Raw genomic sequence first — 11717 nt, 5'->3', positions numbered from 1 at the left:
GATACATACTATATATGTATGTATATAGTTAGAAATTAAAAAGCTATACTTTACAGTAGACACCAATCTACCATATATGTTACAAACACCTTCAATGAGAAAATATAAATCTTTTTAACTATAAACACTTGCAGATATATATTTATATATATATATTAATATAAATCTAGTCAGTTGAGAGAAAAAAACACAAGACAGGGTTCTGTATATAGATTCTTGTTAAAACTCAAACAATAGAAACTCTTTAAACATTAAACAATTTTAATAAAAGTTTCTGTACAATGCTAAGCAGTTTTATTTACATATAGAAAATGTAAAAGGAGAAGTGTCTGAAATTACACAACTCCTTAAAATTTCAATGGCAGGTAATCTGGAAAAAATAACAGCATTCCATACACAAATATTTTCAAGCAATAAATATGTATTTATAAATAGTGTAAATTTACATCAAGATTAGAAACAAAAATCACAAATCTGAAATTTATTCCTTAGTCTATGTGCAACCCATTTATCTTTGTGACTTGGCTGTTAATTTTTTTTTTTTTACATTTATTTTATTTAGGAAACCAAAGTGTAACGACCATCATGGTTTCAAAAACAAGACAGAAAAACATAAAAGCTTTAAAAAAATTATCCCACCTAATTTTCACATTTAAAAAAGTTGTCCAAAGAAGACTTAAAATTCTCATCTATCTTATAAAGAAATAACTAACGAAGCTAGTACTTTTTCCAAGGGTAAGATGAAAGGGTAGTGGAGGGTGAAAAAAGAAATGGATGAAAAATTTGCAAAGAAAATGAGAAATACAAAAACGGTGGTCTTCAAGTCAGTAGTTTGTATATTGTTGCCAGTTTTGTCAGATATTTACAAAACGTGGAATTATTTTTTGAAGAACAGCTGGATCAGCATAATTTCAATAAAGTCCTTCTTGGATAGGAGCAGTACTTTCTCCTGTCCAGGTGGTTGACACTCCGCACATGGAAGGTTGCATAGACACAGCTTTCAGCCAGCAGCCTTGTGGGGAAAGCAAAAAATCCTTAAAAAATAAAAGTGGTGCAGAACTTCATTACTTCCTGAATATCAGAAACAATCTCAATTACTGTCCATGGAACAATGTCAGGATGAGGAGGATGGCAATGGAGGAGCCTGAGGAAAAAAACCAGAAAAAAAATCATTTTTTTCAGTGTATTATAAACAAAATCTACTCTCGGATCTATAACCGTATCTAAACATTTATGTTTGGAGTCATAGTTAATGTTAACAAATACTTTATACAAAGTATTCACTGGGGAGTGGCTGGTATTTTGTAACTTTGATGAATGGCCTTTATCTTCCACACAATACAGAATTAGAAAGTGGCCTCTACCACAATCCTGCACTTTGCAATACATTAGTACAACTGGTCTCATCTTTGCTTTACATACCAGTGCTAACCCACTCATAAATTAACTTTAGAGTATAAGAGAAAAAACAACACTTTTCTGTGCTCATGAGACCTAAAATTGCATTGATATTTCAGCCCTAAGGTGCATCTTTCCATGGACTCACTGGTTGCCTTTACTTACTATTGTAAACTGGTCGTAGATTTGCATTAGGTCCTCCAATTTGTATTGTTCTAGCACCACAAAATTTTCCAAGCCTCTACACATCTTACGAGCACAGTCATGGCAATGTACGATATAGGTCTTCTCAAATTTGCTCTCCTTAGTTACAAAAAGAAGATCAAAGACCTCGACCTATTGGAAAGAAATAGTGACATTTTAGGGCTCTTTTTAATACTCCACAATCACTACGCAAGAAAACAAGTTCTATCAACAGAGAACATTTATTATTAAATACTTCTCTTGTATTCTGTTCCGCTGGGCAAGAGGATCCCCCAATTTGTTTTAACATTAATACATAGACTTAACTGGAATGCGGACATGGCTCTTGCATACAAATATTCACAATACCACCAGTATCCTTTTTGAGTAATGACAAAAAGAGGCACAGTAGTTGGTGGCAGGGATACTAAAAGGGAAAATTGATTAAAAAGAAAAAAGTTTGGAAAAACTGTCCTGCCACATCTGACATCAGCCACTTAACAATGGCATGTGTGGCGGACCATTTAGCAGTCTTGCTGATTTCCAGGAATGCAACTGCCAATCTAAGATCCTGAATGTTGCATCTTTGCCTTTGATCCAAATGCCACATAACCCATAATGATGTTGTAGAGGTCTATAGATTTTCAAGAAACCATGGAATAGGGTAATAAGATGCAATTGGCTTCTTTCAATCACAGAAGCTATCTGACTCCAATGAACAAGTTACTTGCCTTTGTTAAACCTCTTTCAGGTAGAGCTCATCTTACGCCAGATTCCTCATCTTTTAAATACTTACTCAGGCTTTAGACTGGATCTAGACACTGAGTAGCACCTCTGGGCGCACTCTGGGACATCCAAGTAGCCGCCTAATAAACATCAGTGACCGGAACGTCGTATCAACAGAGTCGTAGTAGCCAAAGCTCTGGTAGAAGGAGTCCTTAACACTTTCGGGGGCTGCTTCTTGGCCAATGTTTAGCAGATCTTGATCCAGAGCACAATCAAGAGCGAGATGGTCATTTTGTGCATGGCTTTGCCATTCTCTCCCATGAGCCCCACAAAGAGCAGATTGCCCACTCAGTTTGATCTGGTATTATTGATATAAAAGTGTTCTTCTCCTCTAAGGTGGTAAAGGAAGAGCATGGAACGCCGGTACGGTGATGCTTTGACGAACGTGGAACAGTGTCACTAATTTCGGAAAAAATTATGCCTGAGTGCTGATGTTATGACAGTGAGGAACACTGTCCTAAAGATAAGCCACAAGGAAAAACTGTGCTGTGGTTCAAAGCTTGTGCATATCAAATATTACCAGGTTAGGGTTCCACTGTGGCATTGCAAAGGGAGAAATAGAAAATAAAGCAGAGTCCTTTAATAAACGCATCTTAACAGGTGATTGAAATAATGAGGTCGGTCCGGCAACCATAAGAAGGTTGAACGGGGCGAAAGGTAACCTAAAAGGGCGCCCAAAACAAAGCCTTGCTGGGCGAGTGACAGAACAAACAACAAAACATCAGATAACCTGGCCTTGAAGGGGGTGTATCTGTCATGTAATGCCCCAACCAACAACTGGCATAGTATAAAGTCTATGTTGGGGGACACCTGGCTGCCAAGATTTTATCAACCGCCTCCAGAGGCAAGTACAAGGTGTTGGGCTTTCGCCGTTCAATCCCCGCGCACGAAGGAGAAGAATGCAGATGGGTGGGTACAGGACCATGCCCTGTTTCTGTGACAGCAGCTCATCCTAGAGGGGCAGCCTGATCGGACGGATCCAGAGCCACTAGAATGACTTGGGTTTGGTTGTTCCTGAGCCGATTGTCAGAACACTGGGCAGGAGAGGTATCAACAGGTAGACATACAGGAGTCCCGAGTTCCACTTGAGGCAGAAGTCTTCTCTGAGAGACAGACACCTTGGGAAATCCAATGTGCATAACTGCGAACATTGTGCGTTCCTATTCACAGAAAAGACTGTGCACAACCTTTCGGTGTAACTGTCATTCGTGATCCACTAGATGTCAGAAGCTAAGTTTGTTCAAAGATCCCGCCACATGGTTCACCACCAGGAAGAGTCCTTGATGTCCAGCCATTTCTAGATTGCATAGGACAACAGATTGTTCGGGCAGACTTGGGGGTGAGTCAGGTCAAAACTGACCTACGCACGTTATGGAAATTGAAGCCTGTAGAAGGCCACCACAAATGTGGCACTTGTGTGTCCTGTCCCAACACGGTAGAAGGAACAGAATTTCAATATAACAACATCAAATGGACACACAAAGAATTCACTAATTGCAAAAGTCGCAATTTGGTGTATGCCATAATCTGCCCTTGCCCAAAACTGTATATAGGCAAGATGACCCAACAAATAAATCAAAGGGTAGCACAGCATCGCTCGAGAATAAAACAAAATATACCAACAGCCCCGATGGTACAACATTTTCAGCAATTTGGACACAGTGAGAAGGATTTTAAGTGGACTGTATTGTCCGGCATTAAGACCCCCCCACGAGGAGGGGACGTGGACAGTTTACTAATGCAAAGGGAAGCATATCTGATACTAAAGTTCAACTGCGTGATTGACGGGATGAACGAACTTTCCGAATTTCAAAGGAACATTTACTGACCCCCCTGGGAGCAGCACCGGCGCTCAACTTAACGCACTCAGGCGCATTAAAATCACACATGAGCAACAGTTACATACACCCCCAAATTATAGTGATCGCTCCCTTTTAAATTGTAAGTTTCCAAAGTCACAAAACTACAAGTCCCAGAAACACTTGAGACAAGATTCGCAAGACTCAGGAGGCGTGGTGTCTATATACACACAGCAACGCCACGACCGAATGCTTACCAGCGGGAGCGTTTAATCGAGCATCACACCAAAAGAAGCAAGGTGAGCAATCAACTAAAACGTAGAGCCCCAAGTACAGCCCGCAGCCATAAGCGTGCATGTTTAACTAAGCCTTCAAACTTTTTTCAGCCAAACAGCATTGAAGGCGGCCAAACAATTTCCAAAATGAAGAATCGTCATTAGACAGCAACATAATCACGGCAGACACAAGTAAGAACTCGCTCCCTTGTAAGCCTTGTTGATATGCTCGCGTTGTAAGAGTGCTTTGTCATTTGAACTTATTGTCGTGCAGAACTGACACACGTTTTTTTTTTAAAACAGAGGGGTGAATCCGTTAGACTGTTGCAACGTGGGATTCGTCCACAGCACGAGCCCACCGTATTCATCACTTACAAGTAAGTCCTGAGAATGCACGGTATGTTCTAAGAAAATGCCCTTGTGGAAATATACACAGATACAAAATGATTCCCTCTTTTCATACCACCATAAGTTGTGAAACAAAAATAATTGCAGAGTTCTCACGTTAAAGCGGCGCTGGACTGAGAAGGTAATTCCGGGCGCCTATAAACTGCAGTATAGCAATTTCAATTGAATCAGGAGAAGGCACTAATAATGTAATTTTTAACCTATCAGGTACCTAGGTTCGCCCTGAAGAAAAACCCGAATGATTGCACCGGGTTTGGAAACGCGTCGGCTTTCCTGAGCAGATTCATCGCTCCGGTCGCCAAGGGTAGCAAATAAAAACAGGGTGTCCGAGTTGGACACATCAGTTGAAAATTGCCCCATGGTGATAATCAGTCCCTAAAAAGACATTCTGAAATAACACAGACAGGACTGAAGTTCAATTGATTCTGGTGTACCTCTGAAAAATGTTTTTTATAATTTAAGCATGAAACTGTGCATTTATGTGCTGTATGTGTTTCGCACAATATGATTTAATGTCTAGAATGTTAATTTAAGTTTAGATCGTGTTTAAACCTCATACAAGAAATGAAGTAATGACTCACATGAATCCAATGTAAAATAAGTGAAATAACACATGAGCTGTGTAAGTAAATTCAGGCTCTCACTTTGCTGATAATTAAAAGACGATTCAGAAAAGGGGGTGGTGATGAACAGAGTGTCTGAATTAAGCAGACCACTCTTACCCAGTCCAAAGATCAGGGCTTGATCCATCACCGTTATTTAGCTCACTGCCCCATCCCAGCTCAGAACCTGGCTATATGCAAATTAGTCTGTCCCTGGCCCAGTGCATCATGGGAACAGGGCAGACCAAACTTCCAAGCCAATTCTTCACCAGAAAGGAGACAAGCTTCCGGGGACCCGTTTCTGGCATTTCAGCCGTCGTCGGCCCGGCTTGCTTGAATCCTGATGGAGCAGTGAGCAAGGGACTCATGTCTGAGTATACCCTGCCACACCTATAGTGGCCAAAAACGATTCAGAAAAGGGGTGGTGATGAACAGAGTGTCTGAATTAAGCAGACCACTCTTACCCAGTCCAAAGATCAGGGCTTGATCCATCACCGTTATTTAGCTCACTGCCCCATCCCAGCTCAGAACCTGGCTATATGCAAATTAGTCTGTCCCTGGCCCAGTGCATCATGGGAACAGGGCAGACCAAACTACCAAGCCAATTCTTCACCAGAAAGGAGACAAGCTTCCGGGGACCGGTTTCTGGCATTTCAGCCGTCGTCGGCCCGGCTTGCTTGAATTCTGATGGAGCAGTGAGCAAGGGTCTCATGTCTGAGTATACCCTGACACACCTATAGTGGCCAAAAACGATTCAGAAAAGGGGGTGGTGATGAACAGAGTGTCTGAATTAAGCAGACCACTCTTAACCAGTCCAAAGATCAGGGCTTGATCCATCACCGTTATTTAGCTCACTGCCCCATCCCAGCTCAGATACTCTGTCCATCACCACCCCCTTTATGAATCGTTTTGGCCACCACAAGTGTGGAAGGGTATGCTCAGATGTGAGTCCCTATATGTATTTCGAGCAGCTGAATACAGGTTGAAAAAGCACTTGTGGCCGGCATCTACACAATGGAATAATTGGGGTTGTGCTGGGTTATCATTTTTTCCACAGCTGCGGATTGTGTGTATTCAGAATGTAAATTTGCCCTTCAAGGTGGAGATCTAAATGTCAAGCACCTTGGCTGCCATCTGCATAACCATTGCGAAGAACAAGTTACTTACCTTCGGTAACGCTTTTTCTGGTAGATACAATATCTGCCTGTGGATTCCTCACCTGACGCAAGGGGGATATTCACAAGGTGAGGAATCCACACGGCAGATGTATCTATCAGAAGCAGGCGGTTTACAAAGTGACAGAGCCTCTTTGTGGTATGGTTGCCTAAGCTCTCCTGCACCATACTCATTATCGTAGTCTGTTTCAAATAAAGAAGGTAGTGTTTGAGGCCTGGCTTGCGGAACCGAGACATTAAGTGGCTCTGGTGTAGCGGGCAAAGGCTGCGGTCCGATGGACACTGAATACGGCCTCAGTCGAGTTTGGGGCGGCTCCGAGAGTTCAATACCTTGCGCAGCATCCTCAGGTGTCAATGGACTGAATGGACATTCTAGGAACTGGTGCAGAAAATGGAATCAGAAGCGGAGTTAGAAACGGGGGCAGTAGAGCCCTGATGAGTGGTTCCGAGAGCTCAAATGGTACCAAGGGCAAATAAGTCAGCGGTATCCCAGATGGATGACCTTTCGGCTCTGTGGGCCCTGCAAACATGTCAGAGGGAGTCAGAAAATACCTAAATAGTCCTAGCATGGTCTTGCAGCACTCTTGAATCTGCCTCAATACCGCAGACAGCCCTGGAAACTCAGGCTGTGCTGGGACAAATTGCAGAATTGGGTCCAATGTCAAATGACTTTGGGAGCGAGATCGATAGGCAGGACGATGTCCTTGCACCTTCTCAGATGTATAAGAGTGGGAGTGTTTTTCTTACCATTAATCAAAGATTTGGAAAGAATCAATTATAGACCTCTCTATTGGCTTCTGGACCGGAACAAAACTGAAACCAACCTTTGGAATAAGAAAAGCTTGGCAACGTAGAGTTTTGCCTCATAGTCCCAAATGGCCTTTGGAGTCACTGACGCACAGCCACAGCAGGCCTTTGAGTCATGAGCACCAAGGCACTACAGGCAAACCTGATTGGGATCTGTCAAAGAAATCTGCTTGCAAAGCTCCCTATAAAGATTAAACCCGGTCTTCTTGGGAGGGGGACATTTCCCTTGCAAACCGGTTTTGTAATTTCTGAGGTAAATGGGTCTCTAAAGAGAACAGAGGTACCTCCGCATCTGCAGCTAGCAGCATGGAGAGGAAAGAACTGACACCATGCTGTGGTGGCACCTATATAGGTACCATGAAGTCACTTCCAGTGGGGACAACACAGTACAGAACAATGCCATCTACCGGCACGCAGGAGTACTGCTCGAAAATTTACAGATCCAGTCTAATGCCTGGGGGTAATTTTAAGGTAAGGAATCTGCAGCCAGAAGTCTCTATCAGATGTCGGCATGTGGGGGTGGTGTCTAAATGGCTCTACATGTCATTTGAGCACTATCAGAGCGGAGCCTCAGTGAGCTACCTGACAGCATGCAGGTATACAACTCAAAAGTTTCCGGATCCAGTAGGACGCCTGGGGAAGAAACCAAAGGTTGAGGCATCACCGCAGAACACTAACTCATTTTGATTAAAAGGTATTAGTCTACAGGTGAAAACTGAATTAAGAGTAAAATTATAAGTGCCACTTGTGCCAAGGAACTTCATGAATATTCCCACTGCAAACTTACTATTAATCTATACAGGAAGCAAAACATCAAATCTTACACAAACCTTAGGGAAGACACATACTACAAAGCATGCTAAAAAATGTCCTGTGTACTCATATTAACAATAACATATTTATAAACTAAGCTGAAATAGGGGAAAGTAGACCAAAACCTACAACAAACAAACCTATAAAAAAACAGTAAACCATGATTTTCTGGAAAAATGGTGTTGGACACTTTAATTACATCCAGGTCATCATCAATGAGTTTAATGTATTCAAACCCAAGTCCTCTGTCTGAAAATGAAGAATGTTTACCCTTGGGGTGAATGAGGTCTTCATTCACTACTATATTCTTAAAAGGAGATAGATATCTGTAAAAAGGAGGCTATAATGCTCTTGACTGGCTAGATCACCCACATCATGGCAGACATCAGAGGATAAATCAGGAAGGCAATGAATAGGTTGAAAGTTTGTTTTATAAGAGTCTTCCTTCACAAGATAGCAGCTGCTATTTTTTACCTGGAGATTATAATATCACAGATTTGCGCTAAAACTTTATTTTGTTACTAGTAAAATGGTTGTGTAATCTGGCACAGAGAACTACTGGTATTCTCTTATTTTATGAAAAAGCAAGTACAAAGGACTGCGGATTCCAGGTAATAAGACACTGCTATTTGTAGATGCGTTATGCTCCTGCTCAGTTTCAACAGTAACTCGTGATCCCCCACCCCGTCAAGAAACCACTGCATCAAATCACCCCTACACAGTGATGTCAGTTTCTTAGTCCTACCTTTCACTCCCTAATAATAATAATAATAATACACATTTGTAAAGCGAGAACAATCACCCATAAGGGTCTCTAGGCGCTGGGGGCCATCGGGAAGATTAAGCAAGCTATTGCCCAGAGTCACATGGTGCTGGGCTAATCGGCCGCCGGCGCTCGAACCCTGATCCCCAGATTCCAGCGTCAGTCACCCTGGCCGCGGCGCCACACCTCCCTAAAGAACAAGTTACTTACCTTCTGTAACGATACATCTGTGAGATACGTATGTAGTGATAGATTCCTTACCTTTAGAATTACCCCCAGGAGTCAAACTGGATCCGGAGAATTGTTCCATTAGCAGTACCCATGCACGTCGGTAAATGGCGACGGCATCGTGTTTGCCGGGATGACGTTGCGGTGTCTATTTAGACACTCTCCCTGCGCACTGACGTCAGTTCAGACACGACTTCCATGCCAGAAGCGCAGAGCCATGGACGACACTGACCACTGGTGAACATAACTAGGGCCCTGGAAGGGAGTCCCTATCTTAGAAGTCAGTTTGCAGAACGGTGAGGATGGGTGAGGCGGAAAGGAATCTATAACTACATCTTCTTACAGATACATCGTTACTGAAGGTAACTTGTTCATCTCAAAGAGACTCTAGTTATAGATTCCTTGCCTTTAGAATAGATACCCACGCAAAGCCCACCCAGAGGTGGGTTTGCGAACCAAGTTCACACCAGAAAGTCCTGAAGAACAGAACGGCCGAAGTAACAGTCTCTCCGGACTTGGCTGTCCAGGCAATAATGTTTGGTGAACGTGTGCAGAGATGCCCATGTGGCCGTCTGACAGATGTCAAGGAGTGGGACTCCACGCCTCAAGGCAGTAGACGCTGCCGTTGCCCTGGTAGAGTGGGCACGCAGTCCCACTGGGGCTTCCTTCTATGTCAAGGAGTAACAGATTTTAAGGCACAGGACAACCCATGGAGAGATGGTGTGTTTTTGTACAACCCAACCTTTCTTGGCCCCCACATTTCCAACAAAGAGTTGATCGTCCACCAAGAAATCTTTTGTGCAGGCGAGATAAAAAGACAGCACACATTTGGGGTCCAGACAGTGGAGTCTCTCCTCCTCCTGGGAAGGGTGTGGAGGTGGGAAGAAAGTGGGCAAAGTGATGGTCTGTCCTATATGAAAAGAGGTAACCACTCTGGGAAGAAAAGAGGGCCTTGTGTGAATAACTACCCTGTTCGGATGAAGAGCAAGAAAAGGAGGGTTTGAAGACAAAGCCCGAAGCGCACTCACCCTGCACGCAGAGGTGATGGCAACAACGAAAGCTGTATTCAGAGTGAGGAGCCTAAGAGCACAGTTGTAAAGAGGCTCAAAGGGAGCACACAAGATAGGTTAAGACCAGGTTCAAGTCCCACTGGGGCATTATGAAGGGAGAAGGAGGAAAGAGGTGAGTAATGTCCTTTAGAAACAATAGGGGACTTGAAAAAAGAAGGCTGATCAGGAAAGTGAAGAAAGGCAGATATGGCCGAAAGGTAGCCTTTAAGAGTGCCCAGGGCAGAGCCCTGCTGGGCTAAATAAAGTATATACAAGAGAAGCCCAGAATGAGGGGCAGAAATGGGATCCACAGCCTTTGCTGTGCACCATGCCACAAACTTCTTCCCATCAGTAGGCGTATTCTGTTAGTGGAGGGACGCCTGGCTGCGAAGATGACATTACAAACTTCAGGAGGAAGGTCAAAAGCTGTCAACTCTCGCCGCTCAATCTCAATGCAGTGAGGTTGAGGTTGGATAAGTTCAGGTGGCTGCTGCACTGAAGATCCTCCCAAAGAGGTAATCTGGTCAGAGGATCTATTGCAATGCTTAAGAGCTCGGGGTACCAGACTCTTCGTGCCCAGTCCGGAGCCACAAGAATGACTTGGGCCTGGTCGTGCTTGATCATCTTCAGCACTCTGGGCAGAAGTGGTACAGGCGGAAAGGTGTACAGGAGGCCGCAATTCCACTCATGACGAAAAGTGTCGCAGAGCGAGTGCCGCCTTAGAAATTCCAACGTGCAGAACTGCGGACACTGCATGTTCTCTTCGGTGGCAAACCGATCTAACCGAGGCTCTCCTCATTGCTGAAAGAGACCTTGCACCACCTCCGAGTGAAGACGCCATTAGTGAGCCATCATGTACCAACGGCTGAGTTAGTCCACCCTGGTGTTCAGAGAACCTGTCAGGTGTTGAATCACCAGGGATATGCCCTGATGTTCCAGCCATGTCCAAAGGCGAAGAGCCTCCTGACATAGGATCCACGACTCCACCCCGCCCTGTTTGTTGCAGTACCACATGGCGGTGGTGTTGTCTGTGAACACCTGCACTACTCTTCCTTTGACACAAGGAAAGAATGCCTTCAGTGCAAGACGGATCCCCCGGAGCTCCAAAAGGTTGATGTGGAGACCGAACTCCACCGGAGACCAGAGACCCCTGATCTCCGCCTCTACCAGGTGACCGCACCACCCAGAAGTGACGCATCTGTCACTACGGTCAACTCTAGTTGGGGAAGGGCAAGAGATCTGCTGCTGACCCAATTATGGTTTTTGGGCCACCACTGCAATTACGTGCAGTCCCCTGTGAGCTCAGGACGAATTAGGAAATATTACCATGATATTGCGCCACCTGGCATGATCCACCAGCAGAAAGCAGGAGGCCATGTGGCCCAGCAGCCTCAGAGTCAATCTGATCGAAATCCGGGATAGAGGCTGAAA

At 44.0% G+C, this 11717-nt stretch overlaps 1 protein-coding gene across 2 annotated transcripts in view; it reads right to left on the bottom strand.

Annotated features, from left to right (window-relative positions):
- Positions 1–243: 243 nt before the first annotated feature.
- The window catches only part of KDM6A (lysine demethylase 6A), a 1083812-nt gene continuing 1072338 nt past the window's right edge, over positions 244–11717 (bottom strand). For both annotated transcript variants that reach the window (XM_078658310.1, XM_078658311.1), the window contains 2 exons: positions 1564–1734; positions 244–1144 (listed from right to left, as the gene is read on the bottom strand). In XM_078658310.1, coding sequence (XP_078514436.1) covers positions 1115–1144; positions 1564–1734 — 201 coding nt within the window. In that variant the 3' untranslated portion in view covers positions 244–1114. The remainder of the gene's footprint in view (positions 1145–1563; positions 1735–11717) is intronic.

Source organism: Lissotriton helveticus, chromosome 8, assembly GCF_964261635.1.
Source record: "Lissotriton helveticus chromosome 8, aLisHel1.1, whole genome shotgun sequence".
Taxonomy (NCBI): Eukaryota; Metazoa; Chordata; class Amphibia; order Caudata; family Salamandridae; genus Lissotriton; species Lissotriton helveticus.
Note: the sequence above shows the minus strand (reverse complement) of the source record. Positions and strands in the feature narration are given on the sequence as shown.